Source organism: Vulpes lagopus, chromosome 23 (genome assembly GCF_018345385.1).
Source record: "Vulpes lagopus strain Blue_001 chromosome 23, ASM1834538v1, whole genome shotgun sequence".
Taxonomy (NCBI): Eukaryota; Metazoa; Chordata; class Mammalia; order Carnivora; family Canidae; genus Vulpes; species Vulpes lagopus.
In genome coordinates, this window is record NC_054846.1 from 23,952,621 (window position 1) to 23,975,552 (window position 22,932).

Here is a 22,932-nt window from a genome sequence, read left to right on the forward strand (position 1 = left end):
TTTGTGCCTTCTAAAGAATCATCTGTCCAATATTCAGAATCTAACAAGAAGGAACTGAAAAGACAAGGTTTCCAAGTCATGTATTTTAGCTTTTTAAAGAAAAAAATATTCAAAAACAAAGAATACATGTTCCATTAATTAAGATGAGGAGGAAGTTCGATGGTCCCACACAATGGCATTACCCAAACTAGAAGTTTTAAGGAGATGCACTTGTACTTTTCAAAAGCTAATAAATTATTTTCCTTTAATTTGACATTCATTTATTCCTAGACCAGAGGCTGGCAAACTTTGGTCCACAAGTCAGACTTTTTGTAGCCTTTTTTCTATATGGCCCACAAGCTAAGAATGCTTTTTACATTTTTAAAGGGATGTTTGAAACAATAACCAAACAATAAAGAATATGCCACAGGGACTGAATATGAAAACCTAAAATATTTACTCTCTGGTCCTTTACATAAAAACTTTGCCAACCCCTGCTCCAGAGACGAGGAAAGTGCTGTCCAATACAGCTTTCTCCAAGGACAACAGTGTTCTGTACTTGTGCCAATACGCAGCTGCAGTCCAAGCCACATGTGGCTATTGAGCACTTGAACTTGTGCTGAGTCTGCTGTGTCTGCTTAGTATCTAACAGAGAACCTAGCACAGTAAATAAACGAACTGCCATACATGATGTTCAAAAAGAAATAACTGCGCTAGGATGAAACAAAATGCCTACTTTCAAACTGCTGTCCTAGGCTAGTGAGAGGAGATGTTCAAGTATGTAACTGGGAAGGGTGCTCTGGGCAGGGAAGGCTAATACTGCCAAGAAAGTCACGTAGGCCTTCCCGGAGGAGGCGTGCTTGAAGTGAGTTTTGAAAGAATATCAGTAAGAGTTCCTCAAGTGACAAAGACCCAGAAAGGATTCCGGCAGAAGAAAGAGTCATGAGGGTAGTCAGAGGGCTGTAAGAGATAGTATCTCGCTCAGGGTAAGCAAATGGAAGTGCCGGGAGTCCAAGGTGTATATAGGGATGGCATGCGCGTGGGACATTTCAAGCTGTGACTTAAAAATGAGGCATCCTGGGTACCGGAGTGTCATACCCTCTGATGCTCCATCTTCAGATTCGGCTTGCCCTCATGCCACCCTGACCCAGTCACCCTGTGATGAGGCCCAAGCGCAGCACCTCCAACCTTACTGTCTTTCTTCTGGATTTACCATAAAGGGGGTGTGTGTCAGAGCACAGTGTGAGCCCAGTCACTCTGGGTGTGCCAGACAGCAAAGAGAAGAAAACAAATGGAGATTGTAACTGACCTTTTCCAAAGCTGCCTCTGTCAACATTCACGAAGAGTGACTCTATGAAGCATGTGACTAGTGGTATCACCTTCTCCTTCTCTAGAGGTCTGTACAAGAAGTTGGGAGACAAAGGGAAAAGTTCAAACTGGCATTCAGTGGCTTTGTCAGGGAATGGCAAGGCATGGCTAACAAATACTTAAATCAGCACACTAAGTGCCTCTTTCAAATCTAACCATAGTTTATTTTCTCACCTTATATGAGGTAACACGACAAGGGCTGCCCAAGACTGTGAGAGGTAAGTAATATCTTTATCTGGGGGTAGCTGAATTATAGACAAGAGGTGGTCCAATACTGGGATCTGTTCTTTTCCTCCCTTGGGTCTAGTCTTCTTCTGCCTTAAATAAGATCTGAAGGAAAAGAAAAACGAATGTTTGAAAGAGGAGACAATATAATCGCTCTTGCCCTCTGAAGTTTGAAATAAACCTGGTTCCTCTCCATGCATGGAACATTTGTCCGGGGGAGGGAAGCAGTGGGTGAACATAAATAACTAAACAAATGGGACTCATTTACTGATTTTCAGTGAGAGGCTTTTTCGATGCCTGTGGTTCTACTTCTAATTTTCTATTTTAATTTGCTTTGTAACTTAGAGCCAAGGCTCTTCTGGTTTTAGCTGCTATTTCTGAATTTTCTGATTCATTCTGATTCGGTCTTTTCTGTTCACTCTGCTGATGGACATGTTTTTTGAACACCGGAGAGGTAATATGTTGTAATTAACAGACTTCCTCTAGTCCCTCCTTCCTTCCTGACACAAATTTTACTACTTTACAAATGTCACTGAAGTGATTACGATGGAGAAGTAACTTTCTCCACTTCTTAAATCTCATAGATGTTTACTCAATGACATTTTCTGACATGACATTTAGCTTTAGGTATCTGTGACTTTGGCACTATTCTTTGTTTGCCTCTTTTCCTTTTTGCCAATGAACTGAACCTAGGTTCTATTTGAAAGACAGAAATCTAATTGAAAGAAAAGCCACAGAAACAGTACGTAAAATGATTTGTTCTGATTAATTTATCCTCCATGTCCAGTTTGGTTAGCTTGTGACACATGAGAAGTGGAAGATCAGGTTTCTATTCTTGTGTCTTTGTGATCATGAAAATTAACTTAAAAAGTTCTATTCTTTTTTGTTTCAGACTTACCAAGACATTGAATGTTTGGAAATTAAAATTGTTTATTTAATTTCACTGATAATTTCTGATAGTCATTACACTTTGATATAGTCTTTCTAGTAGTAAAGACTCAACAATCTGCAAAAACCCTACGAGAAAACAGACGCTTTGAAAAAAAAAAAAAAAAAAGGTGGGTCATTGCCCTGCTTCATCACACCTGCCAATGAGCTCCTCCAATAAAATCCACACTCTGAATCTCACCTTACAACGCCCCATGTGATCTGATCCTGGCCTGCATCTCATTCTACTTTCCTCCTTGCTCAATGCTCTGTACCCACACAGGCTTTCTTTTTGTTCCTCAAACATTCCTTTCCTCAAAGAAAGTAGAACCATACTTATTCATATCCTAGAACTTTTACACTAAGTCTTCCCTCCACCTGGAAAGCCTTTTGCCTAGATCTTTGCAAGGCTGCATCCTTCCCATCACTACAATTAGTCCAAAGGTTCCGTCCCCCAAGAGGAGTCATGTTGCCTTCCCATTCATTCTCCCTCTCAACACCTTAGTTTTATTTTTCTTTTTATTATTAAAATTATCTTGCTTATTTATCTCACATCCCAAGAATGTCATCTCCTCAAAAAAAGGTAACCTCTTATTATTATATCCCAATGCCTAGAACACTGCCTGATATAATTAGCATTTGTCAATTGATAAAATAAACGTATCTTCTAAAGAATCTTTTTCATATCCATTATCTCTTTCTAGTCTCACAACAAATCTGTGAGATAGGTGAATGGAGTATTACTAAGAATTACTGAGAATATTCAGACAAAGGTGACCATTCACATATATCCTATCTCTGTGGGAGTTGCAGAGGGATGTTTTCCCAGAGGAAGAACACGGAAGCTGTGCAAATGCCTTAAGATAACATGCCTCCATTTATTTAATTATTCTTATCATGACATACTTCAAGGAGGACCTGAGATGGCTGAGGTGGCCTCACACACGCCAACAAAGCAGCTTCATTTCCACTGCTCAGAAGCCACAGGCTGGGCTGCATGCAAGGAATGTGCCTGTTAGAAGCTGGCTTGGTTTTGCAATCAAGATAAAAGTTCCAAGAGAATAATTCTACAGGAGTTACTAATTATTCACTCCTCAGGAATCAAAGCTCAGTAAACTGAAAAACCAACAAGATTCTATTAGCATGTTTTGATACAGAAGCTACTTTTAAGGTCAGTAGAAGAGCAATGTGTGAAGAAGAGGAGTTCTTCCAGAATCTCAAGCTGATCCCGAATCATAAAGTAACTCTGCATGTGTGACTGTGGGGACAATAACACCCATCTCAAGAATACTGTGATGCTTTAAAGCTGAGTACTCAGCAAAAACTCAAGGAATGTTCATCTATTCCTACTGCCCCAAAGCACACCACAAATGCAGCAAGTCTAACAAATCCCAGAGAAAAAAAGAAACTTAAGCATAAACATATAGGAATTTGATAAGGGAACTGATTTCCTAACCTGTAACTTCTAAAAACACAACCACAATTACTGGAAAAATGGTAAGCAGAATCCTCTCACATATTTATATGTCTTCTTTTCAACATCTAAGGGTACAATTTATTTTTAATGCAATTAAGAAAGTAATCCATGGCTCTTTTAACAATTCAAACAATGCAAAGGTATATAATCTAAAAGTTAACAGTCACTTCTTTCTTCCCCTTCCCAGCCTCCTAACATAAACAAAGTTAAAAGTTTTGTGAATCCTTAGGGAGATGCCAATTCTCCCCCAAATTGATCTGCAGGTTTAAGGCAATTACAAATAAAATCCTAGCAAGTTTTTTTTGTAGACATAGAGAAGATTCTTCTAAAATTTATATAGAACAGCAAACGACCAGGAATAGCTGAAATGATCCCCACCCCTCCCCCACCCCTCCCCCACCCCCAAAAAAACAGAATGGGAGGAATGAGGATTTTTTTTTTCAGGATTTCAAGACTTACCTTAGAGTTATTGTAGTAAGACAGTATGGTATTAGAGGAAGAGAATACATGGATTGATGGAAGAGAATAGAGAACCCAGAAATAGAGCCACACATACATGCCCAACTGATCTGACAAAGGTGCAGAAGAAGTTCAATGAAGAAGAATAGTCTTTAATTTTTTTTATAAAAATTAACTCAAAATGGATCATGGACTTAAATGTAAGACATAAAACTATGAAACTTTTAGAAAAGTAGGAGAAAATATCTAGGACCTACAGCTAGGCAAAGAGTTCTTGGAATTGACATCAAAAGCCTGATCCATTAAAGAACAGTTGGTCAACTGAACCTCATCAAAATCTAAAATGGTGGTCTGTGAAAAATCTTAAGTGAACAAAGACAAGCTATCAACTAAAACAATAAATCTGCAAACCATTTATCTGACAAAAAACCTTTGTCTAGAATATACGTGTTCTCAGAATTCAACAGTAAAGAAACAAACAATCCAGTTAGAAAACCGGCCAAGGAAATGAATAGATATTTCACTAAAGAGGATATACACATAACATAACATACATATAAACCCAGGAAAAGATGGTCAACATCATTAGCCATTAAAGAGATGCAATTTAAAATCACAGTGAGGGGATCCCTGGGTGGCTCAGTGGTTTAGCACCTGCCTTTGGCCCGGGGCGTGATCCTGGAGCCCCGGGATCAAGTCCCACGTCGGGCTCCCTGCATGGAGCCTGCTTCTCCTTCCGCCTCTGTCTCTGCGCCCCCCTTCTATGTCCATCATAAATGAATAAATAAAATATTAAAATAAAATAAAATAAAATAAAATAAAATAAAATAAAATAAAATAAAATAAAATAAAATCACAGTGAGATTTCACTATATCTTATTGGACTGGCAAAAAATAAAGCCAGTGATAATAACAAATGCTGGAGAGGATGCAGAGAAACTTGATCATCCACACTGCTGGAGGCATATAAAATGGCATAAACACTCTGGAAAACTGCTGGCAGCTTCTCATCAAACGGAGACGTACTTATGATGTATAACTTAATTCCACTTTCGGGCATTTATCTCAGAGCAACAAAAAGTTATGTACATGAATGTTTGTAACAGCCTTTTTCATACTAGCCAAAAACTAGAAGTGATCTAAATATCTTTCAACAAGTCTGTCATTACATGGACTATGCTACATCCATGCCACGGGCTGCTACTCCAGAACAAGCACATGAAAAGATGTTCAACAAAGGGATGGACTCTTGATATACACAACCTGGATGGGTCTCAAGGGAACTGCATGACTGAAAGACAATCTCAAAGGTCTACTCTCACATTCTATTTATATAATATTCTTAAAATGACATAATCATAAAAATAGAGAACAGATTAGTAATTGCCAGGGGTTAAGAATGGAGAGTGGAGTGTCAGAGTGACTGTGGCTATGAGAAGGTTGCATAAGAGATCCTTGTGATGATGGAACAGTTCTATATCTTGACTCTGGCAGTGGTTATGAATCTACACGTGATAAAACTGCACAGCACCATACCGCCATATACACACAAACCCAGAGATGAGTGCGTGTAAAATTGATGAAATTTGAAAACTGTCAATTTTATGGTTGTGATATCACAGTTAACTTATGCAAGATGTTACCACTGGGAGAAGCTGGATAAAGACTACACAGGACCTTTCTACACTATTTCTTTCAATAGCATATGAATGTACAATTATTTTAAAATAAAAGATTTAAAAAATTAATAATCATCTCTTTCTTTCACATACCATCCTCCTGACATTAACTAGGTTAACCTGTTTGTGTATCCTTCCACATTTTTTCCTTTAAAAAAAAAAATTTAAAGATTTTATTTATTTATTCATGAGAGACACAGAGAAAGAAGCAGAGACATAGGCAGAAGGAGAAGCAGAGTCCATGCTGAGAGCCTGATGCAGGACTCAATCCCGGGACTCCATGACCATGCCCTGAGCCGAAGGCAGACAGACGCTCAACCGCTGAGCCACCCAGGCATCCCTTCCACATCTTTTCCTTTGCTTATTTACACTTTTTGTTTTAACTCTGAAAATTGAATTCATACTCAACAACCATTCTATAACTTGCTTTTTTCACAGAACAATATATCATGGATACCTTCCCAGTTAATATATAGAGATCCTCATTTTTTACAGTATTCTTGATGCATTATAAAATGGGTAATCCTACTAATATTACAGGGAATAGACACTTAGAACTTACCCCACCGTCTGATGTGAAAAAACCAGAGGGTACTTCTCAATTGCCATCGAGCCAGCAGTGGGAGGTGCTGCTTTGTTCAGAATGAGCTTAGCCAAAATGGCCAGAGCTTCATCTTTGGCAGTAGCCTCATCAGTCAAGAAGCAATTTTCAATATACAAGAGAAAGCTGGGTAGAAAAAGCTAAAAATAAGAAAGGAAATCACATTTATTAACAGATATACATTTCATAACACTAAGGAAGAGAAGATTCTAACACGTCTACAGAGGGAAAAAAAGATCATAAACACAGGATCAGAAATCATAAAGGCATTAGACCTCTCCACAGAAACAATGAAAGCTAGAAGACCATGGAACAATGCGTAAAAAAAAAACTGAAGGAGAATGACAAAATCTATAATTCTATAACTCATTCTACTAGCAATATGAATAAAGACATTTTCCAAGGTAATAAGTCTCAAATTTTTATTTCTATTCGTCCTTTCTCTAGAACCTCCAGAAAATGTCTATCATCAAAATAAGAGAGCAAACTAAAACAAGGGAAAGGTTTGAGAACCAGGAAATAGGAGAAAAGCAAAAGGAAGTCCTGTTATGACATCTGTGCCATGGGTTGAGAAAGCAACCCATTCAGACTTGCACTGCTCCAGGAGGAATGATTCCAGGAAACAAAAGAAAAACAAAAACTTGAGCTGATAAGTTTTCTGACATGTGAAAAGCATTTTAGAATGCTGTTGACAGACAGACTCATTGACCAGCTATTCAGGGAAAATCATTTCTAGTTTTTAAAGGATGAGGTAATCTATAACTTCAGGAAAAGTGAAAAAGTATACAAAAAAAAAAAGAAAGAAAGAAAGAAAGAAAGAAAGAAAGAAAGAAAGAAAAGAAACGAAACATAAAATACTCCTTGTTTTCAGAAAGGTTAACTTTATGGTGATTAAGAATCCAACCAAAATTTGTGATGTAACTCTATTGAACGAGAGGTATCAAAGAACCAGAACACATCCACCATAGGAGGAAGTCTACAGAAGAGTACTAGAACTAATGGATCAAGGAAAAGCAGTGCATTAGAAAACATAAAGGAACAGAAAAATATAGACAAAACCCAAGAAGAGATGTGGTTGTTCTCAGTGAGGAAGAAGTTAATAGAAATCAAGTGACTAACTTTGTGCCTCTGACTTTTAAAACTCTATACAAAGGGTACTCTGACAAAAATAAGATGTTTATAAAAAGACCAGAGTGAACAGGAGTGAAGGAGAAGATGTAGTTGGTAAGAAAACCAGAGTAAGGTAAAGGGCTCTCACCAAATAGTACAAAACAGGGCTAGGATATGCATGAAGAATGTTTTTCTTGAAGCAAATCAGAATATATTAATGACTACAGGGAAAATCAGAGAACAGACATATAGACAGGCTTCAATGAGGTATGCAATGGATGATCAGTTATAAGAAGTGGCAAATATTTGATGGAAGGGAAAGGAAAGGGATAAAATAAACTCAAGATTTAATGGGAAGAATTTCTACCTCATTACATATTTACTCAGTAGCAATGAAGTGCATTAGCAACCTTCCTGCAGTCCAAATGTTTCAGAAACAATTTTTTATGCTTCAAATTCACATGAAAATTCCTTAATGTCTTTTTTCAATTTTACCACATGGTTCTATTAACTTCCTAAAGGATTATTTAAAAATAAGTTGATTATCTAATGTCATTTTAAATGCCCTAGCATCTGGAATAAAGTTTTACTTATAAACTAAAATTGAAACGTAACTGCATTAAAAAATATGGACTAAAATATCAAGTACTTACTCTATTCCTCTCAAACAAAAATCATAGCATTTTAAGTTTATTTTATCATGACAGATTCATAACAAAACAAATTCAAAACTTGAGTTGCTCACCTGCTCAAACTGCTTCATGACAAACATAACTTCAGAAAATTCCAAAATTAAACGTCTTTCAAATCTGCTCTCAAAAGTCTGTAGACCACAGGTAAAAAACAGTAAGTGCACAGAGAATACTTTCCCTATTCCTGAAAATAAAAAACATCCCACACCTTCAAGGTCCTCTAACTTGCAAGCAAGAAGTGGTGGGATGCTTGATACAAGTTAGTAAGAGTCATGGGAGGCAAAAAGAACTTGATGACTGAATTTGCCACCACGCAGAGGGGCACATCAGGGATGAGATACAGGCACTGAACCCTTCTCCTTCGGAAAGCAGCTGGAGTAAGGGAGGGGCAGGCACACTTCAACCGGTTTTCTGTATAAATGCTCTGCCCTTCAGCTGAAAGAACTTATAGATGTTAGGGGCACTGGGTTTTTAGAGATCATGCAGGGCTCTGCCTAAGAGCTGCTTGGTCACTTCACAAAGAGAATTAGAAAAGGGCGAGCAGCACTGTTTTACACCTTTCTCCATACTGCTTACTGCTGCACTGCAGGAACCTAGGAGGAATCTAACTGGTTTTTCTATTTTCAATCCCACTTCCTTATAAGCCATTTTCTAAACTCATCAAAATGCAAATCTTATCAAATCATTACCCTGTTTAAAATTTCTCCAGGGCTTTTCAATACTTGCAGGATAAAACTCAACCTAACTTTTCAAAGTCAAGCAGAGCCTCGCTAATACACACACTTCCTTATGTACGCATGTGCTCAGCAGGCATACATTTTTGGACTCCAGGTATATTTAACCCCTTCACTGACTGGCAGATACTATTTAACCGTCAAGGACTATCCCAAATATAAGTCCTTTGAAAAGTATTCTCTGCCCCTCAACCTCACACAGAATTAATCATTATGTTTCAATATGACATCAATAGATTAATTCAACAGATTATAACAGCTCACTCCCAGGGCCCCACTTCCCTAACAGTCAAAAACCACAGGCACCATAATGTCCATCCTGAATACCTAGTCCATACCCAGCACATGGTAAGTGATACACATTTGTTGAATACTTGCTGAACATTTATTTTATCACACTTTGCTTTGCCTCTTCCTATTACAGCGTGCAACTCACTCCTTAAAAAGATTATAAATTTCCTGAAGGCAGAGCCTTACTACACTTCATTTGTATTCCCGAGGAAGCTTACTCAATGCTAAATATCTAATTAACTACTCAATATTTGTTGAAGTAAATTACTTTTTGAATGGTTTCTCTGATAAGGGTCTCTGGCAAGGAAACATTTTCACCCAGGATTAAAGCAGAAATTACAGCCAAGAGGGTTTCCCGGCAAGTTGTAGAAAGATTGGCTATTTGTAACGTCTGAGATAACACCTGTAAAATAAAAGAAGAAACAATGCACACTTAGAATAGCTTTTAATGAACAACCTCAAAGCAAATGAAGTTGGGAACTCACCTTACAAACATCAACAGGTTTGGTTATCTTTGATCCATTCCCATGTTTCACAAGTATAAGATATGTTTCTAACAACCTTCTTATCTGTTCAGAACTTTCCTCACAGTTAGCTGTGGTTACTTTTGTATGTAGATCTAAGAGTGATTCCTGCCAATGAAGAAATTAACAGAAAGAATAACTATAAGATATCAAGCTCATCTGTTAACCTAATAATGAAAGTATTGGGTGAAGCAGTTCAAATTTTCACATTCTTTTATTTTGAAAGAAAGACATATTTACCAGGAGTCACTAAGGATACTAATAGCTAACATTTCTGAGTGCACAGCTGTAAAGTGCTTTGTAAGTATTTACTCACAACCCTCATAGCAACCACAATGTATTGAATATTACTGACCCATAGTCTCACCAGATGAAAAAACTGGGGAATACAGATTTAAGTAACTTTCCCAAGTCAGTGACAGAGCCAAGATTCAAAGGGAGGCTGTCTGGCTCCAAAGGCTGTGCTCTTAACCATTATGCTCTACTCATCTCAAAATATCAAAAAAATACAGAAGATGGGGGGCTGGGGGGAAGGGGTAAAGTACAAAGAAAACAATTATAAAATATAATCTCCAGGAGTGGTCTGCTAACCTGAGAGCAAGAAGAATCAACTCTTGGGCCCCCAGTTACATACAAATCCTTAAAAATTAGAACTCACTTGCAAACATTCAAAAAATGTACCAAAATGTTCTTTGTAGATGTAGAACACAGTGGATTTGACCATGTTTTTGAGTGTTTCTCCGACTAAAATCCATGGTAGTTGAGTTTCTGTTTCAGTAACAGGTCCTAGTTTTTGCAAAATTAGTTTCACTGCCTGTGGGAATCCAATAATTATTAAAATGGACATGTACACTCTTATTTTTAAGTAATACACTGTTATTTCCCACTCTGATTACTCCCCGCTCTGATTAAGCTATATTGAAATCTGATCTGGACTAATCAAAAATACAGCAGCTTTGATGGTTGAGCTAACTACATGTCCCAAAAGGAATTTCTAAACTAGCATGGAGAATTTTACCATCCAACCGCTCAGTCTTCAACTCATTAATAAATTTATGTTCCTTTCTAGGATCCAGAATAAAGAAAACAGCAATGATTCTATAAGTAAATATGCCTAATTACTTACATCCTACATTAGGTAATAAGCATTCTTATTAAAGCCCTAATGCTCCCCATTAGGTGCTTTTTATTTATCCCACACTATGCTCTCTCTACACCATTTACATAAACCTCATCTATTTTTTTTTTTTTATTTCTTTCACACAGACTCAAAATATCCTCCCGGTCATTTACCTTCCCTGTACAGGAATGAAACATGTTTCTAACTCCTTTGCACATTTCAAAGAGCAACTGTCCAACTCCTTCTACCTTTTCTGGATGTCCATCAAGATCAACAAACATTAAATTGAAAAGTGCATTTTTATCAGAAACCTAAAACACAAAATACAAATGGAAAATTGTATTTACAACACAACAAATCCAAATGAAGACATATCTATTCCACAGGTTCATAGTTAAATGTAATTGGGATAAAATTGTAAAAGGAAGAGACACAGTGATTTCAAACTACTATAATGATATATACCACTTCTAATTTCACACACAACACTGATTCAGGAAATAATATGAAGGTCTGTGCCAAGAAAAACTATAGAAGACAACATTTTATCTTTTAAAGTAAATCATATACTAATGAGTACAAAAGAAATTAATACCAGTGTTTTTATTTCATTACAAGAACCTTCTAAAATCTACTACGGAAACACATGCAACATTATGGTATCAATTTCTTCCAGGAAATTATTATAAAAGTTTCTATTACTCTCACCATTTATTTACTGACTTGAATCAGAGGGCACTTCTGATATGCATACAATGAAAGCTACCAAAAACCTAAATAACAATAAAAGAATGACTCAAAATTTTTCCCATTAGTGAGCAAAGATAACCTAATGATGAGATAAACTCAAAATAGTAATAGGTTTCTTCATATATATATATATATATATATATACATACACACACACACATATATACACATATTTATATATATACATATAAAAAAAATATATATATATACACATATAAAAACATTAGTCCATAATAACAACAGCATGATAAAAGATATCTGCTTCTCTTCATCAGATTCTTGATTAATGAACAATAAATAAATATCAAAAATAAGTAAATAAATAAATAAATAAGATATCAGACTAACCTTTCTCATCAAAAAAGTAAAACTTTCAGCAGCAAAATTTCTTATATGTAGTTTTTTATGAGCCAGGAGTGTACTGTACATGCTATAAATGAGAAAATAAGACTTGTTTAATTTAATCACATTTTAATAAGTATACACTCCATGTCAACGATATGCCCCACACAGTGCTAGGTATGCAAGGAACACGCTGCAAGTATAAAGCAAGTGGTTTAAAATCTCATTCAGTTACAAGACAGAAGATCAAGGTAACAGACATGAAAAATCCTAGAATTGGTGGTGCAGGCCTTACAAGACTCCACGAATAGTTAAAACTTGTAGTGATTCCTGAATGATGAGAAAAATCCAGGTGGGTACTGGAAGGCCTATGACTAGAGATAAAAGTGAAAGCACAGACAGGCAGGGCAGAAATGATCACAGCCAAAGGACAAGGAGGCTAGTCCATCTGAAGGAGAAAAGGTGATGTGTTTGGGGAGGGCTACTACAGACAAAGCTGCCCAGGTAAACAGGTGGCTCTGAACACAACACAGAGGAAACTAGGCGTTGGCATACACCTATGTCACCTCCTCTAACCAACACAATCCCCTGGAGTATAGATATTGCCACTCTGGCTTCACAGATAACAAGCCAGAAAGGCCAAGCAACCTGCTCAAGGTCACAGAGCCACATAGCTATAACTAATTACTTGTATAATCACGTTGTTTAAACTGGTCTCCCTAATGACAGGAGAGCACAGATTAGATCGCTCCTATTTTCACCATATCCTCAGTAGCTCACACTTCCTTGCCCACAGCAGGTACTAATAAATATTGGCTTAATAAAAACTGAGTATTTCAGAGAGATTAATTTACTAATAGTATGCAGGATGAAATAAATGAAGAAGCTGGCAGTCCAAATAGAAAGCTGCTCAAGTCATGGGAGCGTGGGCAAACATGGGCATGAAAGAGGCTTGTGGCAGAGGGAAATGCTGAAAGATGGACCCAAGAGACATTTTAGAAGCCCTTGCAGTGGCAGCAGGCCTTATAGTACCCACAAAGCGCTCATGATTTGGACCCTACTAATAAGACACGGCACTATCTAATTACTCTCCCCTTATACACACTGCGGCACGACCCAGGACTTGCTGTTCCTCGCACATGCCAGGTATGCACCTAACATGTTCTCTTGCTAAAGTATAAACTTTGGACAAAGAGGGATTTTCATCTGTTTTGTTTGCAATTTTACTACAAATGCTGTATGCACAGACAGTGCTCAGTAAATACTTACTGAACTGAGTGAGCACATGAATAACAGAAACAAGAGTCCTTGAAGACAATGGCATCAAAAACACCTCTAAGACACCAAGCCTCAGGTGACAGGAAGAAAAATGGAATCACTGTTGGAAAATGGACAACTAAACAGGGCCTAGCACAGAGTGTATATTTACTGAACACACGAATGAATGAAGAGTTAGTTTGAGTAGGAATGCATTGACTTTGATTTCAGTAAGACTTTGAGAAAATACCCAGGCTATTGAAGATGTCACACCAAGAGCAGATAAATTTAGAAGTGGAAAGTCTGACTCAGGAGATATGATATAAAAGAAACAACAGAAGTCATGAAACCAAAAAAGCTATACAAGGGTCCCCACCCCCTTATCTGTGGTTTCACTATCCATGGTCTCAGTCACCTGTGGTCAGCTGCAGTCTCGAATCAGATGCTGCTCCTACTCATCATCGTCAGAAGGTCCCTAGGAGCCCAGCATTAAGCCATAAGGCCTACATCACTGTTCACCTCACTTGTTCTCATCATGTAGGCATTTTATCATCTCGCATCAATACGAGAATCGCGAAGATGGTACAATAAGGTATTTTCAAAGAGAGACCACATTCATAAAACTTTTATTACAGTGTGGTGTCATAATTGTTCTAGTTGTTGTTAATTTCTTGCTGTGCATTTATAAATTATACTTTACCATACGGACGTATGCATAGGTAAAAACCACATATAGAGCTCAGTACTGTCTGTGCTTTCAGGCATCTACTAGGGGTTGCAGAACAAACCTCACACATGATGAGGTACTGCTGTGTTACCTAAGTAGTCTCGGTTTCTAATACATTTTACCAAAAGCTTCACAGAGAGCTAGTAAAGGCTGGAAAAATATCTTTCTCATTCTTTGTTCAAAGGAGGGTAAAGGGCAAGGTTCAACAAAGGGTAGAGAGAAGGGGGAGTTGATACAAAAACAAAATCTATAGCCCTATCCCATACCCATACCTATGTTTGGGAGGAAGGTGGTAATCTTACACATTCCTGTGGCAATGAAAGTATGTAGAAATAATCAGTAAACCAAGTGGGAAATTCCAGCAAGCCCCAGACTGAAATCAATCGTAAACAACCTTTCTCTTAAACAGAAAGCAACCATGGAATTCGTCCTCTTTCCCTGTCTATATCTGCTCACAATGTTCCCTAAGTGTCTCTTTGGGCTTATTAAATAAGTTAGAGGCTGGGTCAATGCAGATATCTAAGACTGGATTCTTTAAGAGTTCACAGGTTTGTAAAGGACATTGTTATGTTGTGAACAAACAATCATTAACAGAGGTTGTGTGATGTAAGTGTAGAGAATGCCAGAGGGGTTCAGAGTTCAAAGGTTACACCTCTGGCTAAGGTGCCCAGAAATATTTGTGGAGGTTATGAAAACCAAGCTTGGCTTTGACAGTGAGAGGCAGTATTTTGGTAGCTGGAGATAAGAGAAGATCAGGTCACTGTACACTAATAGAATAGACCATAGACCCTTTTGGCTGGAGAACCTACTTCGTAGGATGAGAGACTGAGCTGGAAAGGCAGTATGGAGTCAGACAGAACTCAAGGAAAAAATCATCAAAAGGCCATGTCAGAGTCAGGCAGCTATGTCGGCAGGTTTGCATGATGGATACTGTGCATATGGGATGGGAGTGAGAAATCCTGGTTCTCAGTATTGATAAAGACTGCACTTGACTGAAAAATAAAAACTTGAAATGTAAATGCTGAAAAATTTCATTACTGAGGGGGACTGTTCTAGTTAAGAAGCCTCAAGCACACAACTGTGTTCACAAAGGCTATCTTGAATATTTAACAGGTGTATATTGCTTTTGCTCTCAAAACTGATGCACGTTGGGAGCGGGACTGATCGTAGACAGACTTTAGAAATCTTTTTGGGATTATGGAAATGTTCTTAAAATGGATTATGGTGAGATTTGCACAACTTCATAAAATTACTAAACAGCACTGGATTGTAGATAAGATAAAATAAAACTCAAAAGCAACAAAACAAACTGGAACCCGTCTTAGAGAGAGGAAGAGTCACCTGTATATATTGGACATGTCCTTCACCATTTGCCTCCACAGGTACTTGTAAAGATAGGATAATGAGGTGAAAGCCCATTCTAGTAACTCCGTGTCCTGAGTCTCCAGGATTGAGGTGATAGTCAGGAAAAAGTCCTGAAAATGTGGATAGAAGTCCATCTGCAGATCTCGTGCCAACTGTACAACCAAACTGGATTAAAAATAAGAAGTAACTGATTGAGACACATATGTCAAAAAACAAAGACCGCAAATCTATTTCACAAATAATAGCAGACTGAAACCTTCCAAACCAAGTCTAAAGAGACATAAAAAATATTTCACATTTTAAGGGTTTAGCAAAGAAATTGGGCTGGAACAAGAAGGTGCACTTTATCACAAGTTATGCTCAGCCATTCCTGTAGTGTGAAAGAAAAATGGGGTTTTCTTAAATGTATAAAACAAAAGCAAAAAAAAAGAGGATACCTCTAAGATTCTGTTTTTTGGCAAGGCACTAATGTTCTGATCTAGTGGAAAAGGTAAAATTCTTGTTTTAAATTCAAACACCATATCTGAGGCAAATGTAGCAATAAAACACAACTTTTTTTTCTTTCTAAAGATTATTTATTTGAGAGAGGGAGACAGAAAGAGCAAGCATGAGCTAGGGAGGGGCAGAAAGGGTGGGAGAAGTATTCTCCACTGAGCAGGGAGTTTGATGTGGGGCTTGATTCCAGGACCTCAGGATCATGACCTGAGCCAAAGTCAGATGCTTAACCGACTGAGCCACCCAGGTGCCCCATAAAATACAACCTTTCTTAAAAGTGAGATAAATGTCGGGGATCCCTGGGTGGCACAGCGGTTTGGCGCCTGCCTTTGGCCCAGGGCGCGATCCTGGAGACCCGGGATCGAATCCCACATCGGGCTCCTGGTGCATGGAGCCTGCTTCTCCCTCTGCCTATGTCTCTGCCTCTCTCTCTCTGTGACTATCATAAATAAATAAAAAAATACCTTTAAAAAAAAAAAAAAAGTGAGATAAATGTCATTGAGCTTTCTCTCAACATACTTACTCCAAAAGGGGCTGATAGGCAAAACTGTTCTTGATTTGCAGGTGAGTCTTCAAACTCTGAACTATCTCATTTTGATGATAGACCAACTGATTGAAGGACTGGCATTTGTCAATAACTTCTTTGTAAAATTTGCCTGGGGGTGGGGAAGGAGGGAAAATAGAGAATAGGTTCTGCTTTTCTATCATACCACTATTTAGTTATTTTGAACACAAGTACAAATGTTGGGAGAATAAAATAGAAACAAAATAGAAATTACCAAAGTGTTCTGTAAGGTTCAATTCTCTCCATTTCAGCAGACCCTCAAAAAAGTAGGTTTCAACTTCCTGCCAAGATTAAAGCAGTCCATTAATCAGGCAACTCAAACATTATGATCAAAGTAAACAGGAATTTTGATATATTAATACCTTAAGACAATGATAATAATCAAGAGTTTAAAAACATTTCTTTTAAAGAGCATTAACACACTTAAAAAGCAATCAGGTATACAGTATGGGCATATGGTTCATAAAAATAATATTTTATTGATTTGGTTGCAACAAATAATTCTCTAATACCTATGTAATAGTCACACTAACGAGAAAAAATTTTTTTTCAGTTTTCTACAATTTTAGGCCCAGAAAAAAAATATGCTGACCCCTACAATTTTTTTTGGAAATACGAATTACAACTCTGTGGAGAAGTACTTTGGCAATTATTAAAATGAAAAACAACCAGGTATGTCTTCTGACCTATCAATTCCTCTTTAGAGATATTTCTTATATTTACAAACACACCAGTATAAAGATGTTTATTCAGCTTTCTTGTAGTGGGGGGAAAAACATAAAACAACTTCAATATCTAACAATAGGAAAGTGCTTGATGTAACTTATGGTCCATACATACTAAGGTATATTACGTGGCTATTAAAAATAGTTCTATCTTATATTGAATTAGAATGATGCTGATGATAAACCCCTAAAGTGATAAAAGCAAGTTATATAGTGAAGGATATAAGAGGAACCATTCTTAAAAAAAAAAAAAAAAAAAAAAAGACCTCTATAAATCACACATTTGTACATATTTGTCTAAGAAAAAAGTACAGAAGAATACATATATACAAAATTGTCAGTATTAGTTTCCTTGACAATAAGGAGCGGGAAGGGTGAGATAACAGGTTTTTCTAAGTTCACAAATATGCTGTCATGTTATTTAGCTTATTATCACAGTATATTTTACTTTGTACTTTGAAAACTAAAATCAATAAATTATTACCCTGTGTGTGTGCGTGTGTGACAGAGAGGGAGTATGGAGAGAGAGAGTACAAATTAGTACACACACAAGCATGTCAAATATGCTATAATCTAATCTCAAAAAAAAAAGGGCAAACCTTTAACTGTGCTTTGCAATTCTTTAAAAAATAAAAGTGAAGGAAAATCAATAGGCAGAATAGAGGGAAAGAAAGAGGATCCCATTAAATTTTGTTGTCTCTTAAGGCAGTAGGGAAATATGCCTCAGTTTAAAACCTAAATGTAGAAGACATTCCCAGACTAGCAGAGTGACTGGGACCTATCAGCCGTTTGTCCCTGTCCCTTTGCAGTGTGAGTCAGGGCTCCCACCACAAAGGGATGGAGGCTATTTCCTCACTCCTTGAATCTGGCCTGGCTTTCTGACTTGCTCTGACCATAATGCACAATGGAAATGATCTCGTAACTGCCAAAGTTAGGCTCCAGAGGCTTTGTAGCTTCTGCTTTCCCACTCTCAAAAAAGATTCTGCCATCATGAAAGAAGCCTAGTCTACCTTGCCGGAGAATAAGACGCCATGAGGACAACCACAACTAACAAGCTCCAGAAGGTGACTGAGACCAATGTGGACCATCTAGCCCAAGATCCTCTCCTAGACTTTCTTCTCTACTAACGTGACATTCTACCTCTTACCCATCTACCTCACCCGTGGCTTAACCTATAAACCATACACTGAATGCTAAATCTATAATTCCACGTCCAAAGTCATCTGTACTTCTCCAGATCCATATATCCAAATATCTTCCGGACACCATCACACAGACAGCCGTAGGTATATCAAATTCAACAAGCTCCAAATGGAACCAACCCTGTGCTTCTCTTCCTATAAATCTATCTTGATAAGTAACATCCTCAACCACCCAGTTAGAACCAAAAACCTTAACCCCCTACCAGCAGATCACTAGTCTTATCCACCCTACTTTTTTAGTATCTCTGGAATCCTTCCCTTCTCTCCATCTTGACTCCTGCTACTACAATAATTTCTTACTTAGATGACTACCATACCCTCACACCTGGCTGTCCTGACTCCAATCCCATTCTTTCTTTCACAGTAAAGCCAAAAAGATCTAAAACTTAAACTTGATCATGTCACTCACTCGTTTGCCTCAAAACCCCCGAAGGACATCCCATAGCTTCAGGATAAAATGCACACTTAGCTTGACATATGAAGTCCTTTATGCTCCTTGACTATTTCTTCAGCTTTATCTCAGCTTTATCCCTCCCCTATCCCAGTCATCATCAACACAGACAAACACCATACATACAATTATAACCACATTGAAATGTTTTGGTTTCCCAGTTTCTTGAATGTGACATGTATTTTCTAGCCTCTGTTTATAAGGCTTTTCTCTCAGTTTGAAACATCTCCTGTCTTCTTTGCCATGCTGCATCCTATACAAATAACAAGACTCAATTCAGCTATCATCTTGTCTACATTACCTTTTCAACACCCTACCATATACTCACAAGGAATTTAGGTTAGCCTCCTTCAGGATGAGTTGCCAAAGCATTATGTGTTTACCCAGATCGTATCACTTAATATGCTAAATTCACACACAGGAGATAAGGCATCCAAAGAGACAATGAGCAAAGTCTGACCAGAGTCAAGTGAAGAACTAAGAACCAAGTGAAGTTGAATCCCTAAGTGAAAGGCACGATATACAGGACCTTAAAAGGCAAACAAAGAAATAATGACTTGATGTGGGAAAACAAGATTTTTAAGTAGAGGTGTGACTGAGTTAAGAGCATGGTTAGAACTAGAAAAAATTATGTTGTGTAGCCCCTTTCTTTTTATAAAGGAGGAAACTAAGCCCCAGGAAAGTGATGTGCTCAAAATCTCTTTAAAATGGTAGCTTCAGGGGACGCCGGGGTGGCTCAGTGGTTGAGCATCTGCTTTTAGCTCAGGGCATGATCCTGGGGTCCTGGGATCGAGTCCTGCATCGGGCTCCCCATAGGAAGCCTGCTTCTCCCTCTGCCTGTGTCTCTGTCTCTCTGTGTGTCTCTCATAAATAAATAAATAAAATCTTAAAAAAAAAAGGTAGCTTCAGGAATATGAATCTGCAGCAGAGCTCAGAATGCCCATGGGAAAGGGAGAGGCTGGAATCACAGAAGCCATCTAAGCATCAAGTTAACTGTCTAACACAGCATTACCCGATAGAACTTTTTGCAGTGATGGAAATATTCTGTATCTGCACTTGTGCAACATTGTAGTAACAAGCCACGTATGGCTATTGAGCCTTTGGATTTTAATTTCCTTTAATTTACATCTAATTTACCATGTGTAGTAGCTACTGTATAAAAATCACATAGGTCTAATGCATTTCATTTTCCAAAAGGAGTGGCCTGAAACACAATTCATTTCTACTAAGAGGAGAGACTAAAAAACCCAACTATGAATATTTGAAGATTGGCTAATACAACATTCTCTTACCTCATCATAGTTTGTAGTTCTATCAATCCGGTGAATAATATCAATATTCACATTCCCCAGTCGTTCAGCAAATGTAAGAAACTGTGGGAGGGGGATAATTAACATACAATCATCATTCAATACATATGCCATCTTGAATACCCATTTTGAGTGCACTGTATACTAATCACACGTTGACCATTTCCTTGTGAAAACAAAGTTTAAAGTTTCAATAAACCTCCTCCTGTCCCGTCATTACAAATAAGGGTATGGTGTACTTGCAATGTCAGATTTGTATTTTTCAACCAATCATAAAATATAATTGTGTTTTGAAACTCGAAGTAGACATCACTGATGAGTCACAAAAGTGTAAAAACAAAAAGACAGTCTTAGATGCCCTGCACAACTTAATGAAAATAATTAAATACTTCCATGTGTGTAGTTGCAAAAGTTCAGTTGTGTCTTTTCAAATAAAATTACCATGCTAGACTGTGATAGGACCCAGGTGAAAGTTGGCGGTGTGGCCTCACCAGACCTACTGCTAGGTTTCAAGACCCGCTACAAGCACAGGGATCTGGTTAAGTCGTTGCAACAGCAGTGTCATCAGACAATGCAGACACACGGTTGCACAGTTCAGAAATTCTCAGGGAACCAGCAGAAAGTGGGGTCACAGCCCATTAGCTGGAAATCATTCACCTCCTCTTGCCGGCTCGCTTCCCAATCTAGCCTTTAAGAGTAAAGGCGATGGAGAGCATCCCCTAAGCAGTTAGTCCGTGATCAGGAATTTAATTCTGGGACACGGGAATCCCAGGCAGGCCTGACCCCACAAACCACCGGCGGTCTACTGCCCGGACGTCGTTCCTCACCACGTTTAACAAGCCTGGCAAGTCTCCCTCTTGGGCCCGATAAGGGACTCAAGCTGGGCCCAGACACCGCAGCCAGGCCCAGGCGGCAGACACCCACACCACGGTTCCGGGCCCAGGTTCCTTCGCTCACCCTGTACGTGTTCTCCGTCTTGTGGGAGACGGGCTTTGTCTTCATGGCTGCAGAGAGGCGGGGGCGCGCAAGGACCTAAGTGGGAGCGACGGAATGCAATCCACGGTACGGAGGGAACCCCGCTGACTGTCCTGCACACTCCGGCTCCCACGAGCTCAGACCTCATCACATGCGGCTCGCACCCCTGGGCGCCGCCATGTTGGGGGACGGGGAGGAGCCTGGGAGGATCACGTGGACGGAAGCAGCGCCAGGGCCGGCGCAGCCTACGGGACCGGCGGGGCCTCGGGCAGTTCTGCGGCTGGGGGCTTGGGTTTATTTTTCTCCTTTCAGGAAAGCGCTAGAATAAAAATGTGTGTTTTTATTATAAAAGAACACTTGCCTGTTGGCATTGTCAGCTAGCAGCCTTACCCTTCACAATGCACCCTGCAAAGCTCTTTACGTCAATAATTTCAATTTAAGCACATCGTGAACGCTCCGTGAACATAGAGCATTTTTTTCTTATTTATTTACATTTTTAAAAATTTAAATTCAATTTCCAACATACAATATAACACCCAGTGCATATTTTTAAACCCGTTTGGCGTATGAAGAAAGCGGGAATGCGGCCTGGTATGTGGCAGTCTAGCAGAGGTCTCCCAGCATCAGTCTGATACTCTTAATAATTATCATCTAAATAAAGTTGAAAAACAGGGAAGGATTTTTAGGGGAAGAAAAGTCTTAGAATTTCACGTGCATTTAATATTTCAGTGTTTTTCCTCCCGCTCTTATGTTGTGAAACATTAATTGTAAAAATAGTTGTGTGTGTGTGTGTGCATTTTTGTCACTCATTCAACAAGTATTTCTTGAGACTCTACTATGGGCCATGCCCTGTTCTGTGAGCGGAACAAGACAAACATAATAATAATTCTGTTTGGAAGTATTTAATACGAGATGTTTACCTCTTAGGTAAGAAGAGATGTTGAGTAGAGGACTGAATGCATTCCTGTCCAGATGGCAAGGTAGGGGTCAGAGCTGGAGGTGTGACTTAAATGCCTGAAATACTCTTCACTGCTGAACCATGTGGAGAATTTAAAGCCATGGAACTGGTTGTGATCATTTAGGGAGAGAGTGATGAAAAGGATGAAGAAGACAAGAGGATCCAGTTGGACCTTGGGGTGCTCCAACACTTAGCAGTAGACTGGAAGGGGAATGGGGTGGATAGAGCCAGTGACATAGATAGGGACCAGTCTTGGCATGGAAGAAGAACCAGGGGTCAACTATGCTGGAAGCTGAGGATAGGAAAGCAGCTGCAAATCTGACAAGGTGAAGGTCACTGGTGACCTTGACAGGTACAGTCCTGTGTTGAAGAAAGGAAGAAAAACACGCGTGGATTGTGGAGGAAATCGGGTAAGGAAGTGAAGTAGGTACTTTTGTATTTCGATACGAAAGTATCGAAAGTATACGTATTTCGTATTTCGATAATACTTTCGTATTATCGATTGCATTACGACATGAGTATTTTCTATGTCATCACGGAGTTGTTTTAAGTATTTTTAATGGCTCCATAGCATGTATGGATTTTTTAATGATAAAATATAGAAGTGCCCAATATTTGGCTGGC

At 38.5% G+C, this 22,932-nt stretch overlaps 1 protein-coding gene across 4 annotated transcripts in view; it reads right to left on the bottom strand.

Moving 5' to 3' along the window:
• Positions 1-21,531, bottom strand: part of UTP20 (UTP20 small subunit processome component) — a 95,223-nt gene extending 73,692 nt beyond the window's left edge. For all 4 annotated transcript variants that reach the window (XR_005985193.1, XM_041738209.1, XM_041738210.1 and 1 more), the window contains exons 1-14: positions 21,333-21,531; positions 20,358-20,438; positions 16,902-16,968; positions 16,646-16,778; positions 15,604-15,792; positions 12,285-12,366; positions 11,360-11,497; positions 10,725-10,880; positions 10,028-10,174; positions 9,811-9,945; positions 8,571-8,648; positions 6,677-6,855; positions 1,522-1,677; positions 1,289-1,377 (exon numbers count right to left, since the gene is read on the bottom strand). Coding sequence is in view for 3 of the 4 variants with exons in the window: in XM_041738209.1 (XP_041594143.1) it covers positions 1,289-1,377; positions 1,522-1,677; positions 6,677-6,855; positions 8,571-8,648; positions 9,811-9,945; positions 10,028-10,174; positions 10,725-10,880; positions 11,360-11,497; positions 12,285-12,366; positions 15,604-15,792; positions 16,646-16,778; positions 16,902-16,968; positions 20,358-20,438; positions 21,333-21,377 (1,675 nt within the window). In the remaining variant the exon portion in view is untranslated. The remainder of the gene's footprint in view (positions 1-1,288; positions 1,378-1,521; positions 1,678-6,676; positions 6,856-8,570; positions 8,649-9,810; positions 9,946-10,027; positions 10,175-10,724; positions 10,881-11,359; positions 11,498-12,284; positions 12,367-15,603; positions 15,793-16,645; positions 16,779-16,901; positions 16,969-20,357; positions 20,439-21,332) is intronic.
• Between the last annotated feature and the right edge of the window lie 1,401 nt (positions 21,532-22,932).